Source organism: Bubalus kerabau, chromosome 4 (genome assembly GCF_029407905.1).
Source record: "Bubalus kerabau isolate K-KA32 ecotype Philippines breed swamp buffalo chromosome 4, PCC_UOA_SB_1v2, whole genome shotgun sequence".
NCBI classification, from domain to species: domain Eukaryota; kingdom Metazoa; phylum Chordata; class Mammalia; order Artiodactyla; family Bovidae; genus Bubalus; species Bubalus kerabau.
Window position 1 is genome coordinate 72,978,829 of NC_073627.1, and position 23,334 is coordinate 73,002,162.

Consider the following 23,334-nt stretch of genomic DNA (forward strand, 5'->3'; position numbering starts at 1 on the left):
ATATCTATTTTAACAGCAATCAGTGACCCTTTTAAAATTTTAAGGCAGATCTGATCACTGCCCAAAAACCTGCAGTGTCTCTCCATTACATTCATAAAAGCCAAAGTTCCTATGAGAGTCTAAAAGCTATATATATGAGTAGCGCCCCATTCTCATTACCTCTCTCACCTTTATTTTCTATCCCTCTCTCCTTTGCCCCAGGGCCTGTTGTCTACAGTTCATTTTCCTGCACTATTTCCTCCCACGCCAGATATGCAGTTGGCTAACTCCTTCAAGTCTTTGCTGGTGTCTCATTTAGGCCCACACTGATCACCCTGTTTTACAGGGCAGCTTGCCCCGATTCCTCCCCCACCACTGCTGATGCCCCATTCTGCTCTAGTTTTTCCAGTAGTCTTGTTTCTACGGTCCTTGGACTCTTTAATCAATAGAAATTGATAAGAGGCCAGACCAGGAATTCAGGCAAGGCTTTACTGGGACACGAGAGAAAACAAGCTTGTCCCTTAAATGGGGTGAGCCTAAGGGCAGATCAGTGGGTGGTGGGTGGAAGGGGAGGAGTGGCTTAGGTGGTTGGCTCACTGATGGTGCTGTGTGCAAGGATCATGGAGTACCTGCTTTTGTTCCTGGCACCTCAGAAGTGCCAGTTGGGTTTTGGTCTTATTGTATCTTATTGTTCATGTGGAACCCTGTACCAAGGTCACAGGATAAAAATCTCTGGAACTGACCAAACCCCATAGCAACTGTTGTCATCAGCCTCCAGATCTAAACCAGACAGTTCTCTGACCCCATATTATGTAAAATGTGCACCCTATTAACCACCCTATAGCATCGTAACCAATCACCTAATGCCACCATTCCAGTAGGAATTTTCTCTGTCTTGAGGCTATAAAAGTTGGCTGCTAACCTGCAAAAGGGTTCGGTTCTCCCTTGAGCCAGCCCACTGTTCTAACAGCATCTCCCACTCTAATAAACTTTATTCTCCTCTCATTCTGCCTCCTCATATCTGGAAATTCTTTTCCAACCTGTGCATGGACCATAATTTTCCCAACAGTTCATTATTTGCCCAAACTGCCCAAACATGCAGTTATGTTTAGTCCCTTCTAGTCTCTTTGCATTCTGCTGCTCGGGGAGACATCTGTCCAGGTCTAAGCACTACAGTTAAGGGTCCAGGTCCCAGCCTATCTCAGGACTGACTGCATTCTGATATGTATCATTTACTTATGATGTTTAGTGTCTGCTTCTCCTTGTAAACTGTAAGTTCAATGATGACAGACCTTTGTTTCGTTCACTAACATAGCCTCAAGTTTTACAGTGCAACTCTTTGATGTCCCCTGAACACTGCAAACTTAACATTGCCCCTAACTGGAATCTCTTGCCCATTGAAACTCCTTCTCCTTCTCCACTAACAGCCTCCTGGTTGCCTAATTACAAAATCCACATGTCATTCCTAAGTCCTCCTTGCTCTCCCTACACCCAGTCATTCATCAAGTCTCTAGAGTCCAAGAAACACCTATATTTCATCTTAATCTTTGCTCCATCAAGGTTCAAGCCCCATCTTCTCTCTCCAACTATTTTGAGGACAGTTTCCCATATCTCTCTCTCCATCCAATCCCATGTGACAGTTTGAATAATGTATCTAAAACATATATTTGATTATATTACTCTCTTGCCTACCATCTTTCCATTTCATAAGGTATTATGATTTTAATCAGCTTATGGTGAGGCCCTGTGGGCTTTTAGACTTTGATTTCATGAATTAGTCTGGCAACATAGAAAAACAGACTGAAGGGAGTTTCACGGAGAACTCATGTATCCACGATTTAGTTTCATCTTACCTGATGTTTCAGTCAGTTCAGTTCAGCAGCTCTCGTGTCCAACTCTGCGACTCCATGAACCGCAGCACACCAGGCCTCCCTGTCCAACACCAACTCCCGGAGCCTACCCAAACTCATGTCTATTGAGTCGGTGATGCCAAACGTGATGTTTGGTCCTGCTTAAAACTCTTGTCCTAGAGGAAATCAACCCTGAATATTCATTGGCAGGGCTGATGTTGAAGCTGAAGTTCCAATATTTTGGCCACCTGATGTAAAGAGCCAATTCAATAGAAAAGATCCCGATGCTGGGAAAGATTGAAGGCAGGAGGAGCAGGGGGTGACAGAGGATGAGATGGTTGGATGGCATGACCAACTCAATGGACATGAGTTTAAGCAAACTCCGGGAGATGGTGAAGGACAGGGAAGCCTGGCGTGCTGCAGCCCATGGGGTTGCAAAGAGTAGGACACAAGAGCGACTGAACAAGAGTAACAAAAACTCTTGTCAACTTGTAACTTTATATCTCTACTTGCACACTGCTTTTGGCCAGAAAACACAAAGCTAAGAGTTTTAGCACTCCTTCGCTTCCCTATTACAAGGATCCTGTAGGAAACATTCCCTTCTTTCAATTTTAAATTCCACAAAGGAAATGCTTTCAAGATAAAATCGAGGATTCTGGCACAGAATAAAAATTCCCTCATCATTTGGCACTTAAATTCCCTTTGGATTTCAGCCTCCTATTCAGTCACTTGACTACTTTGAAACCTTTTTTGAAGCTTTTCTGAAGCTCCCTGGCCTCTTTCCTTTGTCTGTTCTTCAGATTTAACAAGCATCCATTAAACACCAACAACATGCCCCACACTGGGAATAATGAAGACAAGGTAGATGAGGTTCTTCCCCAAAGAGGGAGAGGCGGAAAAAGTCCAGTCCAGAGTAAGAGACAGATGTGTCTGACATGATGTTGTTGTTCGCTAGAGACACACCTGGAGCCTCATCCAGTTCCCTGAGTCTGATCCAGGCGCCCAGCCAGAAACAGTATGGACAAATGGACAGTGGCCAGACTAGATAAAATGAAAGAATTCTTACCCATAACCTCTGCACCAGTTGGCCTGGAATGGTCAGGACTTGATCAACTACTTCTCTATCTTTTGTCCCTGCTTCCAACTCAGGACCAACCACAGAAAACCAAACATACTCCCCAAACCAGTCACACACGACACACCCACTTCTAGTTAGCTTGCTTCCAGCATCCCCTTGCCAACCTCCTCCCATCAGAGCAAAATGATTTCATTTTTTCTTTTTTTTTTGGACTATAAAGTCTTCCCACTCCCTGCCTGCCTGAGTTTCAGCCACATGCCAGTGATGGGGGCTGAGGCCCTTGCTATAGCAAGCTCTGAATAAAAAGCCTCATTTGCTTGTTCTTATTCCAGTGGACTTTTCTATTTCCACAAACCTCATTACTTCAGTCATGTTTACCGGTTACTCTCATCCAGAACTTTATGCTAATTATCCTTTGTCTGACTCTTCACCTCACCTTGAACCCCTCAAGGTCAGGGACTGTGTCTAAAGAGGGCACCTGGCACAGTACTTGCCACGTAACAAGTCTCCACTACTTTTTATTGAATACCAGGGCTTGAAATAAGAGACTGTATTGGAACTTTTAGACCACAGATAGGCAATGGCACCCCACTCCAGTACTCTTGCCTGGAAAATCCCATGGATGGAGGAGCCTGGTAGGCTGCAGTCCATGGGGTCGCTAGAGTCGGACACAACTGAGCAACTTCACTTTCACTTTCATGCATTGGAGAAGGAAATGGCAACCCACTCCAGTGTTCTTGCCTAGAGAATCCCAGGGACGGGGGAGCCTGGTGGGCTGCCGTCTATGGGATCACACAGAGTTGGACACGACTGAAGTGACATAGCAGCAGCAGCAGGCAGTCACTTGGCCCCCACCCTGACACATAAAGCACTTTTTCGTAACCTACTGAAATGTTTCCAACACTCTATTGTAACAAGCTGGCCTTCTCCTACTAGTGTAGAAGTTTTCTTGTCTTGTTTATCATTGCATTTCCAGACCTAGCATTTAGGAGGTGTTTACGAAATAACTGGGGGCTCTTTATCCCTTCTGTCTATCCTGAGAGATTTGTACTTTCCTTCTCTTTAATAAATCCTATTCACTTGCTACCACGAGTGTCTGTGTGTTCATGAAGTTCATTCTTCGGCTCTGTGAACAAGAACTCAGATTCTCATTTCATCTTTTGGGGGCTCATCCGGGATCCTTCAACACCTATGTAAGATCTGAAAAGTCAAATCCAGGCAATGGCTGATTCCACTCCTCCTTTTGAGACCACCTTATGGAACTGGGTATCAACTTCCACCTGGTGGAAACCCCTGGTCCTGAATGGAAGTCTTATTTTGCTCATATTGTTTTTTGGCCCTTGTATTCTAAATTGTCTCTCTTGCTTTGTAATGTCTCACATTGAAGCTATCAAGCTTCAAATGGTTATGGAAATAGAGCCTAAGATGATATACCGAGGTTCACTAGATCATCCCAGTGGTGAAGATCTAATTGCCATCCCTTCATTATGCCCCTACACAGCTTGGAGAAGCCAGATTGGTCACTGCTCCTTTCCCCATACTGGCATTTAGTCTCCATCTCTAGAGGCGAGGATTGAGGGAGAAACTGCTAGGCAGTCAGTGTAGGACTCTGAGACCTTGGTCTTGTTTTCAATAAACATCTCACTCCATTAGCCTAAAGCTATACCCTCTGTCCTGAGTTCTTGGAATGTGTCTTTTTGTTGTCGTTCAGTCGCTCAGACGTGTCTGACTCTGTGACCCCATGGACTGCAGCACTCCAGGCTTCCCTGTCCTTTACCATCTCCCATAGTTTGCTCAAACTCATGTCCATTGAGTTGGTGATGCCTTCCAATCATCTTGTCCTCTGTCATTCCCTTCTCCTCCTGCCTTCAGGGTCTTTTTCAGTGATTCAGTTCTTTGCATCAGCTGGCCAAAGTACTGGACCTTCAGCTTCATCATCAGTCCTTCCAATAAATATTCAGGGTTGATTTCCTTTAGTATTGACTGGTTTGATCTCTTTGCTATCCAAGAGACTCTCAAGAGCCTTCTCCAGCACCACAGTTCAAAGGCATCAATTCTTCAGAACTCAGCCTTTTTTATTGTCCAGCTCTCACATCTGTACATGACTATTGGAAGGACCATAGCTTTGAGTATATGGACCTTTGTACGCAAAGTAATTTCTCTGCTTTTTAATATGCTGTCTAGGGTTGTCACTGCTTTTCAATGTGTCTTTGGCCTGATAAATGATCAGCAATCAGATCCAAGGAAGCAACCAAAAATGTAATTAATACTAGTAAAGATATAAAACTGCTATAATCCCCACCTTTTCGGGGACTCTTTACTCCCCTCAGTGTCCATGCTGAGAGCTTTGTACTTTCCTTCTCTTTAGTAAATCCTATTCATTTGTCAAAAAATTAAAACAAAACAAAACAATTATTGAATGGCTAAGGCCACTGAGAAGAGACTCTTGAGAGTCCCTCGGACCGCAAGATCCAACTAGTCAATCCTAAAGCAAATCAGTCCTAAATATTTATTGGAAGGACTGATGCTGAAGCTGAAACTCCAATACTTTGGCCACCTAATGTGAAGAACTGACTCATTGGAAAAGACCCTGATGCTGGGAAAGACTGAAGGCAGGAGAAGGGGACAACAGAGGATGAGATGGTTGGATGGCATCACGGACTTGACAAACTTGAGTTTGAGCAAGTTCCGGGAGTTGGTGATGGACAGGGAAGCCTGGTGTGCTACAGTCCATGGGGTCACAAACAGTCAGACACAACTGAGTGACTGAACTGAAGGCCACTGAAGCCTCACATTAAATTCCAAGCTTTTTACAATGTCAATCATCATGAAACTCCAGCTCTTAAGTAAATCTTTTCCCTAACACCTGCGGAGTCCAAATATCTCACCTCTTACTCCTAAGTGAAACCTGGACTTTCCACCCCTCACCTGCAGCCTGTCAAGCAAAGCCTTTCCTCCCGTCGAGCAGGCACACGGGCCACAGGGGTCATTCCCACTGTTCACCCCACCCTAGCCCTGCAGGTCCTGTAGCACCATCTTCTTCTCTCATCCTCATTCAGTCTGCCTCTACTGGCTTTTCCCTTCCTCCTCGCAGAACTAACCTGAGACTTTCTGCCACGAACCTCCTGCCAGGATGAATGGTATCTCAGATCGGGCGCGGCAGCCGTGTTTTCTGTGTTTTTGTTTCTTTCATGTTTCTGCTTCCCTGTCACCTCCACATGGAACCCAGTCCATGCAGTTCTGCTGAAGAACTGACAACGTGGTCATCAACCTTCACAACTCAGCTACTAGGTGCTACTATTTTCCTCATTACAGACTGAAGTCAGAGAAGTGATAAGTCAGTTCCTGAGAGGACAGAGTAGACTGAGAATTATTCTCCCATGTTTTGCTCTATAAACTTTTATGTGGCTTGAATTTTAACAACTTAAATGATAAAATAAGGAATCTCCTTTTCCCTCTTGGATTTCTACCATTCCTACCCTGACAACCTTCTACTATGGGCTCATCCAGCACAGCTCTTCTTTTTGACCCTAAGCTACTAGAGACTGCTGGACAAGGTCGGGAAATGGAGCAACTAACCACTCTGGTCTCCAGCCTGGTTCTACAACCTTCCCTTGAGCTCTAACTTCCCCTCACAGCTGTTACAAAAGCTCCCTAACTCCTACTCTGTGCCTCAAAAGACCTCACCTCCAGCTCATTTTCTCTGTGTCTATTTTTCTTTTCCTACTCGAGCCCAGGCTTCTCTACATGCTGGCACTGGTAATTCTCTTCATCCTGGTTTCCCCCTCACCCGATCATACACACATCCTGACATCACTTCCGTCTGTGACCCTCTTTCTCATTTCCTTCAAGGACCACCTTCTTGAAGAGCAGAGCTCCCTCACAGCTCACTGGGCTCCCACCCAGTCCTCAGCCCCTACAGACTGGCTGCCATTCTGCACAATTGGCTCTCGAAGGTCATGACCTCAAATTTACCCTACTGTCAAATTCAGAGGCCTCTTCTCTGTCCTGTGCACCACTGGCTGCCCCCCGAGTTCTCTCCTCCTGTTCGATCTGATCTCCAGTTGGCTTCTGTCATCTCTTGCTTCTTATACAAAAGATCTTAAGGCTCTCCTGTGACCTCCATCCTTCTCAGGCCGCAGGAGTACCCTTGTTAACCTTCTTGAACTGACCCTCCGATCTAAGGAAAGCTCCCAAATCCATGTCTGCAAGCCTGCACTGGCAGCGAGCTTCCTGGCTGTTGTCCTCCTGCTTAGGTACAGGTACCCCAAGCTCAGCGCACAAGGTCTGTCTCCTCATGGAACCTGCTCAGTTCCCCCGACTTTCTATCTCAAGGGCAAAGTGGGGGTGGCTTCCTCTAGCTCTCAGCTGCCAGGCCTGAGCCATCCTCAGCCCCTCCCCAGCCATATTTCCACATCCAGTCAGCTGACATCAATCACCATGGTGACCCTCCCATCTCTGCTCCTTTCCACTTCCACTGCTGTTTCTAGTTCTGTGGCTTCTTTTCTCAACAACTGCCAACAGCATTTTCCCTTTTCTATTAATCTCAGTGAGTGTCCACTCACATGCAGGCTGTGATGTCTGCCCAGCCCAGCCCTTCTTGTGCTCCAGCCCCTCACAGACACTGACTTATAGGAAACGGCCTGTGTGGGTACCACCTTGGCCCCCAGCCAGTGCCTGCCATCAGGTGGCTTTCCCTACCCCACCGTGGGCAACTCAGTGACTTCAGACAGACAAGAGTAAAGAGTGCATGGCTGCCTTCCTCCCAGCCCCGCTCCTTGTAAGCAGACCCATCTGGCCAACTCAACACGTCTCACACGGTGCCTTCACAAAGAGCTCAGTTACATACGGTGAAAGAATCTTTCCTGCCAAATAAAGATGACAGCACAAAGTAATGAACAGCTTTATTTCCATGTCCTGGTTTCTTCAAGGTTTCGCTAACAACTTTGATCCCTGTACTGGTGAGCTTGTCAATAGTCACAAATACATCACCTTGAGGAGGAAACAAGGTTTTTTTTTTTTTTTTTTTTCTCTATAACCCATTGGACACACCAGGAACGTGGCCAGCTCCCTGATCCTGTCTCTCCTCCTTCTCTGTCCCACGGGAAGGGTGCAATTGGGAGGCTAAATTTGGGCACTACTCTCCTGTTACTTCCCCCTCAGCCCTGGATCCCTCTTGGGGAAAAAAGAAGGATGATAATTCCCTTTCCCTGGTTCTCAAATGGAGGATCTTAACTCCAGCCAGTGTTTTAAAACCAAAACCAAACCAAATAAAACATGTGCAAAGCAGAGCTGGGCCTGGCTGTCTCCCACTGGTTCTCACTTGCTCTGCCACACTGTCATTTCGGGAGGTCTTCCCTAAAGTGCCACTGTGACTTGTCTCATCTTTCACAATGGGGATCAGATAGGAAGAATTAACCAAAACTAGCAGAGAACAAAATCAAACTTTGTGAAAACCGCCCTAGACTGAACTCACTGCAGTGAGATGGACATCAATAGTCCTAGCATCCCAACCACCCAATTCCTGTGCCCAGTCCCAATCTCTGCCCACAGCTCTGTCTGCAATGCTCAGGCATCACAGTCCCTTCAGGGCAAAGCTCCATATAGAAGGAGGCTGGATGCTCTAGGAGGGCTGCACCTGCTTGGGCTCATCTGCTGACAACCTGGGCTGGCACTGGGGGCACCACCACGTGAGCCTCTGGAAGCCCCCCGGCGGCCCCAGGGACTCTTTCACCACCTGGTGCCCGGCAGGGCACTGCTCCTTCTGGTAGATCTGCGTGTGCTGCCGTGTGCCCTGGAATTTGCCCTGCAGCCAGTCTGCACTGAAGGCCACCACATGGTCCACCAGGGCCTCGAGGCGTGGAAGACCCAGGAGGGAGCCTGGAGAAAGCGGGTGGATCCCGGCTCTGAACAGGGCCTCGTTCTTAATGATGTTCCCTGGAAGAAGGTGGGGAGGGGACGAGGGAAGGCAAAGGGAAACGTCCATAAGAAAAGCTGGCCACAAAATTAATAAAACAGAGTAAAGCTAGCATAGGGAGCACCTCAGGAGGAACCACGCGTCCTTGGGGCTCTCAAGGGAGTCACTGCACTGAGTCAGTCACCCCATCTGCGAAGGATTTCCTAATACTTACCCATCTGGTGGATTACAGTCCATAGAGTTGCAAAGAGTTGGACACAACTGAGGTGACTTAGTATGCACACACCCCAGAGGTGGTTGTAAAGATGAAATGACATAAAACTCACACGTGGCCCATGTTATAGCAAAGAGATTAACAAAAGGGGCTTGGATTTGAGTGCCTGGCTGTGAATCCTGGCCCAACCAGACCCAGCTACCTGACCCTATCAAGTTTCCTGCCCTCCTTCAGCTTCTGTCTCCTTCTCTCTAAAATGGGGGTGGGTTACCCGGTTTTCATGGGCAGAAAATGAGAATTCTCACACATATATACAAATGCTGAGCACTATGCTGGTATGTGGAGAGTAATAATAAATACTGCTGCTGCTGCTGCTAAGTCGCTTCAGTCATGTCCGACTCTGTGCGACCTCATAGACAGCAGCCCACCAGGCTCCCCCGTCCCTGGGATTCTCCAGGCAAGAACACTGGAGTGGGTTGCCATTTCCTTCTCCAATGCATGAAAGTGAAAAGTGAAAGGGAAGTCACTCAGTCGTGTCTGACTCTTAGCGACCCCATGGACTGTAGCCTACCAGGCTCCTCCGTCCATGGGATTTTCTAGGCAAGAGTACTGGAGTGGGGTGCCATCGCCTTCTCCAATAATAAATACTAGCTGCTATTATTATTTAAAATGTCAAGCTTAATGCCTGAAATATAGAAAGTGTTCAGAAGGTGTTATTTTTTACATTTTAATTTTTTTAATATTTACTTATTTTTAATTGATGATTGCTTTACAATATTGGTTTGATTAGAAGGTGTTATTTTATTTTCTACTCCTGTCTCATTTGCTGTGACGTCAACTTTGACCTCTCCTTTCAGAATCAGTAAGTTTCTTCAAAATGTCCCAACAGTGCATTTTCTTTAACCTCCACTAGGCATTTATCACAGTCTATCTTAAGTTCCAGGAAGTTGAGTCCAAGTCAGCTGGGTTATTAACACTCTCCTCCAGGAGAGACAGCGGGCTTAGTGGCAGGCAGACATTTAGCATGCGTGGAGTGATGGATGGGTGAAAAGACTGCTCTTTCCAAGCACTTCACAGTCAGACAAAATTTCTCTCTAATTCACCAGTGGACTACCTGGTTCATATCTCAGCTGTGCCCTTAGAGCAAAGGGTCTTTTGCTTCAATTTTTTCATCTGAATGAAGGAAAAACTGGTAAGTGGCCATCCTGCAGAAGAGCAGTAAGGATGGAACCGTGTGCCTGGTAAGGCGGAGTCAGTCACCTGAAAAACGTCAGCTGTTATGATTACTGTACATAATAGCAGCTAGTTATAGAGTATTTCTCTTGCTGCTGCTGCTAAGTTGCATCAGTCGTGTCCGACCCTGTGTGACCGCATAGACGGAAGCCCACCAGGCTCCTCTGTCCCTGGGATTCTCCAGGCAAGAACACTGGAGTGGGTTGCCATTTCCTTTTCCAATGCATGAAAGTGAAAAGTGAAAGTGAAGTCGTTCAGTCGTGTCCGACTCTTAGCGACCCCACGGACTGTAGCCTACCAGGCTCCTCCATCCATGGGATTTCCCAGGCAAGAGTACTGGAGTGGGGTGCCATTGCCTTCTTCATTTCTCTTGCTAAATTACCCTAAATGCTGCTCCTAGAAGCCTGTGCTCCTCTGGGTGCAGGAACTGTCATGATCCTACTATATGCTGCTAAGTCACTTAAGTCGTGTCCGACTCTGTGCGACCCCATAGATGGCAGCCCACCAGGCTCTGCCATCCCTGGGATTCTCCAGGCAAGAACACTGGAGTGGGTTGCCATTTCCTTCTCCAGTGCATGAAAGTGAAAAGTGAAAGTGAAGTCGCTCAGTTGTGTCCGACTCTTCGAGACCCCATGGACTGCAGCCTACCAGGCTCCTCCGTCCATGGGGTTTTCCAGGCAAGAGTACTGGAGTGGGTTGCCACTGCCTTCTCCAGATCCTACTATATACGACAATTTAAAAATAAATTTAAAAAAAAAGGATGGAGGGATGTGACCCCTGCTCTCTAGAAGGTCACGCTCCAGGAGGCTGTCAGGCCAACTATGACTAACAATATAATCAGGGTAGGAGAGAGGTCAGAAAAGCCTGATAACTCCCTCATTTTAAAAAACAGGGAAGGGACTTTCTGTGGTGGTCCAGTGGTTAAGACGCTGCACTTCCAATGCAGGGGGCATGGGTTCAATCCCTGGTCAGAGAACTAAGACCTCACATGCCACAAGGCAAAAAAAAAAAAAAAGAGGGAAGTAGAGCCAAGGAACCCTGAGAGCTGTGGTGGGGTCCCAGTGTCCCACCTCCCGGACAAGGGACTTTCTCACTAGGTCTATCAGGGGGACCACCCTCTGCCATCAGCCGTACCTAAGCCTGAGAAGTATCGCTGGTCCAACAGTGTATAGCAGATGGGCTGCTCCCGGCCCAGAGCCTCCAGGGCCTGTCCTCGGTGAAACATTTCTGACAAGATGTCAGAGGCGGGACTGACCACAGGGGAAGAGAAGCGCCATGTCATCTGACAGTTATAGAAGGCCAGGAAGCCGCTCCCGCTGAAATGTAGGACCAGCCTGGGAAGAGAGGAGAGGCCACAGTCCACAGGGTGATGCCACCGGCATCTGGTCCTACGTGCACACACGGCTCCCACTCCACGCAGGGCAAACCTGGAGGAGCTCAGGTCCCAGAGGACAAAAGGGATGGCTCTGCCACAACTGTCAAACTCTCACAGCCAAATGGAGTAATTAGAAGAAAACATATATATTCTCCTTTTTCCTGATCAAAACAATACATAGAAGACAACTTGGGACGTACAGAAGAGTCTCAAGTTCAGTAGGTGTGGCTACGGCACAAAGCAGGGCTTGTTAGGAAGGAGGGCAGAGAGCCGATGCTAAGGAGGCCCCTCTCCCATCCTGGGCAAGATCACACTCACTCCCCTGGGCTTCCTGAATTGCAGACACAGAGGAGAAACCTCCATGAACCCTGATAAGCAACAGTGGGTCACTCTGTGAGGGGAGAGACTCAGGCTGCAGCTGGACGCCAAGACTCACGCACCTTTATGTGAAAGTTAAGGGACAATTTGAGAGGAACAGGACTCAGAAAAACACCTATGCATGGTATCTGAGGTGATTACTCAAGGAAAAATACATCCCAAATGGAAATGAAATCAGCAGGATTCACAGTGGAGGAAGATGGAAAGGACGGGTGAAGATATCAGCACAGGACCCTGCAACATCTACTGTACGATCTGAGGTCTACAGTCACGGCAGAGCACCTGAGAATGTAAACCAAGTGTGAGGGAAGGAGGCGCCTAGAAAAGGACACCCTTCATATGTTTTTAATATCACTTAATTTAATTATACACAACTAACAATTTAGTTAATTAGCAATCTGGAACTAAAATTCTAAACTAGCTCAGCAGACACAGAAGATGGGGTAGAAATGACAGAAAAGTATAGAAGTAGAAATAGTAATATTTTAAAAGTCTCAACTTGGAGGGAGGGATGGCAGGAGAGTGAGTGAAACACCAGTGTTCATAATAAGGGAGAAGATTATTAATTTAAAGCTATCAAAAAATTGATAGTTATTAACCCAGGGGGGGAAAAAACAGGTATCATTTAAAGATAAGATTACCAGCAATAGGATGAAGATGAATAGCAGTACTTCCAAATTAACAGGGGTTTAAAAAAAAAGTGGGAAGAAAAGAAACGTGATAAACCCTGATAAATCCAACAGAAGAAAACAAGGGACAGTAAGACTGCAGATGAAAGAAAATCCAAATAGCCTAGTTACCCAATTTCAAAACAAGGAGTTTCAGTTTGAGTTTAAAGAGATACAAAAGCCTGCTATTCACTGTTGATAACAAACATACCTAAAATAAGTGGAAAAAAATGAACCCATAAACAAGTGGAAAAAAAGTACGGGGAGTGAGCCAACCAAACATGGAACAGCACTGTTAATGTCAAAAGAAACCGAATTAGGGCCAAAAGCAGTCAGAAGGCACAGGATTATTTAATAATGAAGCTATAAAGAAACTGTGAGAGTCAGGGACCCTGATGCCCGCGACCCAGGGCAGCAAAACAAGCCCCTAAAGTGCTTAGAAAGACAAACACACACACACAAGTCGCTCAGTCGTGTCCGACTCTTTGCGACTCCATGGATTGTAGCCCACCAGGCTCCTCGGTCCATGGGATTTTCCAGGCATGAATACTGGAGAGGGTTGCTGTTTCCTTCTCCAAGAAAGACAAAGAGAACCTATAAAAACACAACTACTGTGGGGGATTTCAATGCTCCTCTTCCCGAGCTTGGCATATTAAATAAGCAAAAAATAAGCAAGAATGGAGAAAATCTGAGCGATCAAAACAACTACCTGTTCTTAACATTTACAGAGTGTTTTACTTTTTTTGTTTGGTTGGTTTTTATCAGAATGTTTTACTTTTAATGAACATTTTATCTTCATTTATGTATATAAAATGTAAGCAAAGATCAATTATGTGTTTGGCTGCAAACTTTGATGCCAAAAGTAGAAAATGTACAGGCTATTGTCCTGATCATAATCCAATAAAAAACTTAAAAACAATGACCCCAAAGACTCAAAGAAAGTAGATATAACTTGGGCCATGTTCGTTGGGAAAATTATCCCCGCTCTCCAAGCCGCCAGCTGGTTCCCGTCCCTCCCCTGGTGTAGACCACAGTCTCCCTGCCATCACGGTGGCCAGGGAAGTGGGTTCTCTCTCCCAGAAGTGGGCTGCCAGAGGGCAGGTGGAGAGCCTGGCCCAGGCAAAGCCCGGAGACCCTGCACAGCCGCAGTCGCAGCCCATGGCCTACTCGACCACGCCTCACCTGGGAACAGGGTCCCTCCAGTCACCCCTCTTGTTTGCCTTCTTCGCTCTGGAGAACTCGTTCACTCGAATGCTGCCAAACAAACCAAAGCTGACCTGCAGCCACCTCTCAGCACCTCCTGCAGGGGTGTCTCCCCCCAAACACTGCAGACCATCATCTCCACTGGGGACAGCACTGTCTCCTCCTGGGGACTGGGAGGACGGGTCAGAGGCTTCTTGGTGGTGACTGGCTTTGTCCTTCTGCTCTCCTTTTCGTAGAGGCTCTGACAGTGGGGAATTGCCCAGGGACACAGCTTCTTCATCTGGATCAAATCTAAGGAATAATTTCTTTCCATGGACCTAGAAATAGATGAACATGATCTAAGGCTTGGTATAGAATTATTTGTGTCTTCCCAAAATTCATATGTTGACATCTACCCTCAATATGATGGTGTCTGGAGGTGGGGCCTCCAGGAGGTGATCAGGTCATGGGGATAGAGCCCTCATACATCGGACTAGTGCCTTTATAGAAGAGACTGCAGAGGGTTCCCCCACCTCTTCCTCCACATGAGGACACAGCAAGAAGACAGCTGTCTACAAACCAGAAAGTTGATCCTCACTAGACACTGAATCTGCTGGCACCTTGACCTTGGACTTCCCATGCTCCAGACTGTGAGAAATAAATTTTTGTTGCTATAAGCCACCTGGTGTGACATGCTCTGTTACTACAGTCCACAAAGACTGAGCCTTTTAGACCTAGAAAGGGGAAGACTGGAAGAGGTGCATCCAGCCATTTATCCTAATATAAATGTCTCCCCTTCTGCCTCTTCTATGAAGCTTTCCCAACTTGAGTATTCAGGACTTGCCTTTTGTTCCAGTCCTATGAGCACTTAGTATACAGTTTTCAAAATGATTAGTAGCAAGTGGAACAATCATATCAGCAATGAAAGAGATGCACGCTGGATGCAGGGCCACTCTAGAATGCCCAAGAGGAAATGCTTCCAATTTTTTCATGGATTAGCCAGTATTCTGAGTCTGTTATGAAAAGTTATTTTCTACGAGCCAGCTCTGTGACAGCAGGTGCTAAGATGCAGGCCTCTGGGATCCAGAGACAAAGGGACATTAATCGTGTCCTGCAAACTTTGCAGGACAGTGTGCACAAAGAGTACAGGTGCTCTCATGCAGACCTGGAGGTCAAAGGGCTTGGACTCCAATCTCTGCCCCTTTCCAGCCTATGTCAGCTTGGACTAACCACTCTGCCTTCCCTGAGCCCCTCCTTCAAATGCAGAAAACACATGTGAAGGTCTAGCAGACCTCTCAGGCATCTTTCAGTTCTAACTGAAACTGGGATGTATGTGTGAGACAGAGAGAGAGAAAGGAAAGACAGATAGAAGGGCAAGATGGAAGATAGAGAACTAGTATTTACTGAGTGCCTATTATGTGCCAGGCATAAAGTCTACTTAATTCAATTTTAACTGGTACATGGTTTACCCCATTTTACAACTCAAGCAGACACTAGAGCTGAGATGTTGAGTACCTTGCTTAGGAGCGCACAGCTAAGCAGCAGCAGAGCTCATTAGTTTCTCTACCACCAATTACTGTAAGTCTCCTAGGCACCAGACACTCAGTTAAGTGCTAGGAATACAATAATGCTGAGGTCACAGTCCCTGTCCTGTTTATTTGTCTCCTCCAATCAAAAGGCAGGACAAATTCAGGAATGAGGGGCCAACAGGAGGACATATAAGGTGCCCTGGAAGCACATCAAGGTCTCTTCCCTAACCCAGCGCAGGCAGAACAGGCTTCTCAAAGGATGTGATCCAAGGCTGAATCCAAAGGAGACTAGGAATTACCGTGGTAACATGAAGGTACAGGAATGGGGGTGGAGTAGGGAGAAAAAGGAAGATCACCATGTCAAACCATAAGCAAGAAGGGCTGTGAGAGGAGCTCCAAATAGTTCAGCATGATTGGGGAGAGATCTAAGGCAGAGAGGCCAGAGGGGGAGGCATGAAATCAGATTGGCAAGTGGCCACGTGAGCCCTTAAGGGAATACCGACTGATGTTGAGGGCAAAGATGAGCCAGGCTGAAACCCAGAACAAAGGCTATGCTCAATTCTCCACCAATTAAAAAGTAAATTAAAAAAAAATTTTTTTTAAGGCTATGCTCTTTCCTCACCTCCTTGCTGGCCCCAGAGAATTAAATACTGTTTCCAACCAAAAGTGCACAGTGGACTCAGCTAGAGTCACCAGAATCACTTTAGACCCTGAACGTGAATATCCAGCTCATGCACAGTTCCATGGGCCACTGTGCCACTGACCTAAGGCTGAGAAACGTCAGCGGAGGAGTTGCATGGAGTCCCAGCGTGGCTACCCTCAGGAAAAAGGAAACAACCACATGGAAAGTCTTAACAGAAACTGAGGGGAGGGACAGGCTGTGTTGATGGAGCTGGCCCACGGGGGTGAGGTATGGAACGAACCTGCTGGAAGACGGTGAACTCACCTGGCTGTCCTGCAGCCAGAGGGACTGGAAATTTGTGGGGTTTAGCTTCTTGCTGCTGCCTCCTGCCTTGACCACCTGCTGCCCCACAAAGGGAGAAACCAGATGGTGAAACTTCCTCACGGACGGCCCCTCTGGCATCCCTACAGGCAGAAACGGGGAAAGAGGCTGCTGACTTAGCTGGTTTCTCCAGCATTTCTGGTGGGTTCCAAACTTTCAAGTAGCCACGTTTTTGCCATCAACTTTAAGAGCATATACAGCCAAAAAAAGAATGTGGTTGGGGAGGGAGGTGGTCAGATCAAAGAGAAACCCCAGGAATTCCCTGGTGGTGCAGTGGATAAGAATCCCCCTGCCAATGCAGGGGACATGGGTTCGATCCCTGGTCTGGGAGGATCCCATATGCCACGGAGCATATGTGAAGCCCGTGAATTACAACTACTGAGCCCGAGAGTTGCAACTACTAATGTACGAGTGCGTAGAGCCTGTGCTCTGTAACAAGAGAAGCTCCGGCTCACTGCAAATAGAGAAAGCCCATGCAGAGCAAGGACCCAGCACAGCCAAAAAATAAAAATAAATAAAATGTCCCCCCAAAATTTTTAAAAAGTAAGTCCAGCTGCAGCAGGGTATAAGCCAGTTTCCCAAGGAGGGTTGCCTCATCCAGACCCTCACCTTTCTCCAGGCAGCACCAACAACATACCAGGCACCACACCACAAGCGTCCTCCACTTTGACCCTGCAGCCTGAATAGGAGCCAGCCCTTGTCAACTTTTTTCCTGGACTGCGGCCCTAGCTCATCTCCATGCTTTCTCTGTCCTCCTCCGTCTGCCTTCCCAAATCATCTCAGCCCACTGCTGGTGCTTTGTCTCCCCTCTTTCAGTGGAGAGATGGCTGGGACAGAGAAAGCTGTAAGGGACACAGACATAGATGCCGATTCAGCCTGCCCTGACCATCCTGCTAGCAGGAGCACTGTATATGCGACAACCACGCAGAGCTCAGGACCGTGACAAGTCACGGGGTCATGCCACGTCAGATCCACATGCAGCTTAACTAGAGAAAATTACCCCTGGTAACTGAGAAACAGCTGGGGTTTCATTTTAACCCTGATGTAGGTCACCTGGGACCCCCATCTCTTCCTGCCCCAAATCATCACACTCCACTGGGGTCTTGTGTGGGGGGCATTCACATGTTTGAGTCTAAGTGCTCAGCACCCCAGCTTCTAAGACACTGAAGGCATCCCCCCCACTCATACTACTTATCCACCAGCTTCCTCAACTGCACAAATCTGCAAATGATGATGAAAACACAAGGAACTAAGCAGCTTCCCGGCATGGTGGTAGCTACTGCATTTCAGTAACTCTGAAAAGAATTTAAAAATCTCAGAAATGGGCGTGCCTCTTACAATCCATGTTTTCTCACTGTTTAATTAGCACCACATTCCATAACATTAATATGTATTTTTACTTTGATGGTGCTTTAGACTCACTAAAATGTAGTGTGGTTGCCCCTAATCAGACCTTCAAGACACTCGACAGAGTATCCTGACAAAACTGCGCGGCTGCAGGGAGATCACAGTTAAGTCGACCTGAACTTCTGCCAGCTCTGCGCCCTGGTCCTCTCCAACAGAGGAAGCTTCTGGAAAAGCTCCCGTCTGAAATGCATCTGATCCTTAAGATCTTTCGACACAAGGGCATGTGTTTTTTAGGTTTACTTATGGAGATGGAAAGCTGGGCTCAGTTACAGCCTTAAGAGACAAGAAGCCAAAGGGACACAGGTTCCAAGGGGACACCCCGCCCACCCTCGAGCCCCTCCCCCGAACGGTGAACCGCGCGACGCTGGTTAAGGGGCTGGCTTGCGGACCACAAAGAAAGGAGGAGGGGAGGGGGCGTCGCCGGCGTCCCCTTTCCTCTGCAGATCGACGCCCCCCTCCCCATCCGCACCCCTCCCCCACTCCCCAAAAGTCTAAAATGGCTGCTTTTCCCAACGCCGCCTCCGGGTGATGTGCGGGAGAGGCGGGTGCAAAGACGGAGCAGACGGTCACTGCGCTCCACTGGGGGTGGAGGCGGGGTGGGGGGAGTGGGGGGGTGGGGCGGTAGGTTAAAAAGTGGTAAACAGCCGAAAAGAAAGAAAAATTCGACCCGGGGTACGGGTTTTCATGAGGGATGCTTCTAAAATGTTCGGTAACAGTTTTCATGCGGCTAACAGGTGATGAGGGTAAAGCTGGGAAAAAGCACTGCGTTTCCAACTGGGGGTGGGGAGGTCGCTACCGCCGAGGACGCGACTTCCAGTCCTCACCCGCTCAGGTCGTGCGACGCCGCTGGTGGGGCTCGCGGCTAGACTCACCGGCTCTGGGCCCGTAGACCCCGGGACCCCAAAGGCCCGCACGCAGCCTCGTGCAGAGGCAGATGCGAGGTTGGAGACCAGGACGCGTAGGGAGAGGCTCCTCCCTCGAGGGTAGGGTCGCTCGGGGCTCCGCCCCCTGCTGAGCGTTGGAGGCGGGGCTCATGCCTGGGGCGGTAGGGGTTCCGGGCTCCTCAGTCCTAACAGGTACAGTGAAAGAGCTGGGGGTCCTGAACCACATCGCGGAGGTTTCATGTGTCTCCAGGGGCACCTGGGGAACTTGGAGGGCGGAGAGTGAGGCTTCGGGCAGGGATCTCTTCCAGTTGTCCCCTTCTTTGGACTTGTGACTGTCGATAGTGAGCCGTATTCCCCAGTGGTTCTAACTGAAGAGAAGTTGAAAGACTTCAGCTTGGAGTGGTACCTAGACCCAGGTTGTGCGGGGTTTCCAGGTCTTAGGTTTCCACTCTTTGGGAGTGGCGGGGGTGGGCTTTAATAAATGTTCAGATTCTGGAGTCAGATTTGAATCCTGGTTCTGCCTGTACTAGTTCTGTACTAAGCAAGCTACTTAAAATCCTTGGGCTAGGAATTCCAAGGCTGGCCGTTCAGTGGTTAGGACTTTATCTCCCAACTTATGGGGTGCGGGTTCGATCCCTGCTCAGGGAGCTAAAATCCCACATGCCTTGCAGCCAAAAAGCCATAACACAAAACAGAAACAATATATTGTAACAAATTCAGTAAAGAGTTTTAAAATGGTCCATATTAAAAAAAAATGTTAAGAAAGTCCATGTCTATCTTCTTCATGTGTAAAACGTGCTTATAAGGATTTCGGAAAACTTGAGTAAGTACATACAGCTGCTAGCGTGTCTGACGTGCAGAAGTGCTCAATAAGTGGCAGGTACTTTTTTAAGTCGAATTTCTGGGCTAGTCTCAGATGGAATGTTCGAAAATCAGGCTGGTGCATTCTGGAGGCCACAAGAGAGAGAACGCTGGCGCCCTCACATGGTGAGTGTGTTAACTGCAAGGGCGGTATCTGACAACCTTTATGCCTAGTGAGAGTAGGTGCTCAGGAAGCACCCCTCTTCATGGGGCTCTGTGACCTTGGGGGAGTTTTGTTTTGTTTTTTGTTTTTTTTGATGATGGTGGGACAAAAAGGTTTGCACCAAATGATCTCTGAGATCCCCTCATGATCTTTAAGTGCATCAGGCATGGTCTCCCAATCCAGGTATTCTTCTTTCTAGCTGGGTTGTTTCCCTTCCATTTGACTCTCCCTAACCAGCTACTGCGGAGAAGGCAATGGCACCCCACTCCAGTACTCTTGCCTGGAAAATCCCATGGACGGAGGAGCCTGGTAGGCTGCAGTCCATGGGGTCTCGAAGAGTCAGACACAACTGAGCGACTTCACTTTGACTTTTCACTTTCATGCATTGGAGAAGGAAATGGCAACCCACTCCAGTGTTCTTGCCTGGAGAATCCCAAGGACGGGGAGCCTGGTGGGCTGCTGTCTATGGGGTCTCACAGAGTCGGACACGACTGAAGCGACTTAGCAGCAGCAGCAGCAGCAGCAACCAGCTACTGGTGGGTGAAGGCAATGGCAACCCACTCCAGTACTCTTGCCTGGAAAATCCCATGGGAGGAGCCTGGTAGGCTGCAGTCCATGGGGTCGCTAAGAGTTGGACACGACTGAAGCGACTTAGCAGCTGCAGCAGCAACCAGCTACTCGAAGGAAACCTTAGCTATACTGCCCCTAATCTTTAGCAGCTTGTGTCTTGTAACTCCCCTGTACTCCCACAGACCCCAGACTCAAATCCTCCTCTAAGGAAGGGGCTACCAAGAATTCCTCACACTTATCCTTGTGTGATCTGGTAGTACTTGTCAGCAGAGGTGAGCAGTTACGCTTTTTGTTCTTTAAAAATTGAAGTGTAATTTATATGTGGTTATGGTTTTAATCTAAAGTGAGGAGAAGCCCAATAACTATGCAGGCAAAATAATTTCCAAACATGGGCACTATTGCAGGGGTAGGGTGGAATGGGGAAACTAGCTGTGGTCAGGATGGAAGCCACAATTAAGGAATTCTGCAAGGATGTCACTGAGGGGGGCTGGACCAGAAGACTTCCTGAAAGTGTTTCCAGGCCACATCCCTACAGCGAAGTCTGGGGATTCTTTGAATAATGAAGTGACAACTTTACATTCTAAAGCACATTAGCTGGCATCACTCATTGCTTTGTTCGGCAGAGAACAATCCTATTTAGGATTCTGTTATCTCAGTTTTGCCGTTTTTGTCCCACATCCCAGCCCCAAAGTCTTAGATAATCAAGAACCCTAGAAGTAATGAAATTTTCATTTTTTTAAAAATTTTCATAAGTTGGAAAAGGACAGAGGAACGAAAAATCTAAATGTTTCACATCTCTAATTACAACCCATTTCATTGGACTAAATCTTTTTTGGCAGAGACTAAACCTATCTTAAAAGAGAAGCAGCACAAGAGACTACAATATCTTTGTTGTAAGAGGGGTCTATTTGTATTGTTCACTGGCATCATTTACTAGTATTGAACTTCATCTGGATGAACTCCTTGCTGTCAGAGATTCAGTGATTTGGAAACTGAAACCACCCAGTGATTTGAACTTCAGGTGCATCTGGTTAAAAACCTATGCAGTCATGTTTATTTCTTAGGTGAAGCAGGGCCACTACAGCTAAGGACAGAAGGCAGTCACCACACAGCGCGGGGATGCAGTGTGAGTGTGTGTTGTGGGGGGCGATGGGGGTTCTCATTTATCAGCCTTCACTGGAGATGCTCCCTCTTTGGGTCCTTCTGAAGACCTCCTGACACCACCTCTAAGTCAGGGCCTAAGAGCACCAGCAGGCACCTTACAGGATTTTTCTGTTTCCACTATTCCCGTGAACCCAGAGCACAGCTGTGTGTGGTTGCCCCTCTCTCCATACAACTGAGCCCACAATTTCCCAGGCTTCAGCCAGTGTTCTAGCCATGCACAGACCCAAAGAAAACTGGACTTTGAGAACCTAGGTCTGCTTTAGTGCCATCTTTGCTTGGATTATTTAGCTCTCTTGTCACTGATGTCTTTTTGCAAATTGGACTGCCACAGCTACTGGAGGGGAGATAATCGCACAGGAGCCAGGGTGGCACAGAGCAGCTGTGCTCCTAGGAGGCTACAGAACAGAGGCTCAGTTACTGTACAGAAAGGAACAGTGTCCAGGGCCCAGAGTCCCCTGGAGCACGGATTCCACTTCCCGGGCTACACTTGGAAGCTCTGAGCCTCGTCCTTGGTTCTGGGAAGATACCTATTTGTGTTGTTAAGGATGGAGGCCTGTTTGTGTTCCAGCATCAAGCAAGGCAAGGATGTAATCTGAAGAGTAGTCTCCAATGTCAGAAAATGATTTTTAAAACTGAAAACCAGTCACCTCCACTCCAACAGCAGCTTGCCAAATGACCGAATTTCTCATGCATTAGTGTCCACATCAGTAGGTTTTGGGGGCTTAGAAGAGGGGGCATCAAATAATCCGCAGCCCAGGTCTAGTTGGCGCATGTTCAGTGAATATAAACTCATGTTCACTACTGCCACCCAAGCCAAACATCTGGGGTGAAGCACATAATCATGGCTAAATCTGCTACTACTTAGCCCCTAAAGGTATCGAAAAGTCAAATATTAAGAACTGATGCTCCCGAGTGTTAAAATGATTTGATCTGCACTTCAAAATTTTTGTCATAGTGAGGGGTGAGCCTGAAAGGGACCATGAGGGATGTCTCAACCTGAACAAACACCCCCAGGGGCTGCACTCACCATATTAGGGCAGACACTTATTCTAAGGACGCCATCTCCCACACCCACCTCCCCATCCTTCCTCTAGCCACTTTCCAAAAATCTGGGAATTGCATCCTTTCAAATATCCTGATTGGTAGCAACTTGGCCTCCTCTTGACCTCCTGGGGCCTCCCTGGTGGCTCAGATAGTAAAAGAACCTGCCTGCAATGCAGGAGACCCAGGTTGGGAAGATCCCCTGGAGAAGGGAATGGCAACCCACTCCGGTATTCTTACCTGGAGAATTCTATGGACAGAGGAGCCTGGCAGGCTACAGATATTGGGGTCGCAAAGAGTCGGACATGACTGAGCGACTAACATTATTATTGACCTCTTCTAAGGATACATTAGGAGAAGATAATGGCACCCCACTCCAGTACTCCTGCCTGGAAAATCCCATGGACGGAGGAGCCTGGTGGGCTGCAGTCCGTGGGGTCGCTAAGAGTCAGACACGACTGAGCGACTTCACTTTCACTTTCATGCATTGGAGAAGGAAATGGCAAGCCACTCCAGTGTTTTTGCCTGGAGAATCCCATGGACGGGGGAGCCTGGTGGGCTGCCGTCTATGGGGTCGCACAGAGTCAGACACGACTGAAGCAACTTAGCAGCAGCAAGGATACATTTGATTTGAAAAATCAACCCAGTCTGGTGAGCAAGGAGGATGAATAAAGCTGGATTTTACCATCTGGGGTGAAGCACAAGTTATGACCATATAAGGAATGAGGTCAATCTTCTGGTTCTGTGTGTATAGGTATATATATATATATATGTATATGTGTGTGTGTGTATATATATATATATATGTGTGTGTGTGTGTATATCCATCCTCTGAAAG

The 23,334-nt window shown here is 47.5% G+C and overlaps 1 protein-coding gene across 3 annotated transcripts; it reads right to left on the minus strand.

The window, feature by feature from the left end:
- Nucleotides 1-7,786: 7,786 nt before the first annotated feature.
- Nucleotides 7,787-18,802, minus strand: NEIL2 (nei like DNA glycosylase 2). Of its 3 annotated transcripts, none has more exons than XM_055577704.1 (5): nt 18,686-18,802; nt 16,350-16,489; nt 13,875-14,212; nt 11,406-11,605; nt 7,787-8,844 (listed from the first exon to the last, which is right to left on the minus strand). In XM_055577704.1, the coding sequence occupies exons 2-5, from the start codon at nt 16,485-16,487 to the stop codon at nt 8,531-8,533; spliced, it is 990 nt and encodes a 329-aa protein (XP_055433679.1). In that variant the 5' UTR covers nt 16,488-16,489; nt 18,686-18,802; the 3' UTR covers nt 7,787-8,530. The 3 variants fall into 3 exon arrangements, with proteins under 3 accessions (XP_055433679.1, XP_055433680.1, XP_055433678.1); XM_055577705.1 differs by having other exon boundaries at nt 18,638-18,772; XM_055577703.1 differs by lacking the exon at nt 18,686-18,802 and adding an exon at nt 17,016-17,393.
- Between the last annotated feature and the right edge of the window lie 4,532 nt (nt 18,803-23,334).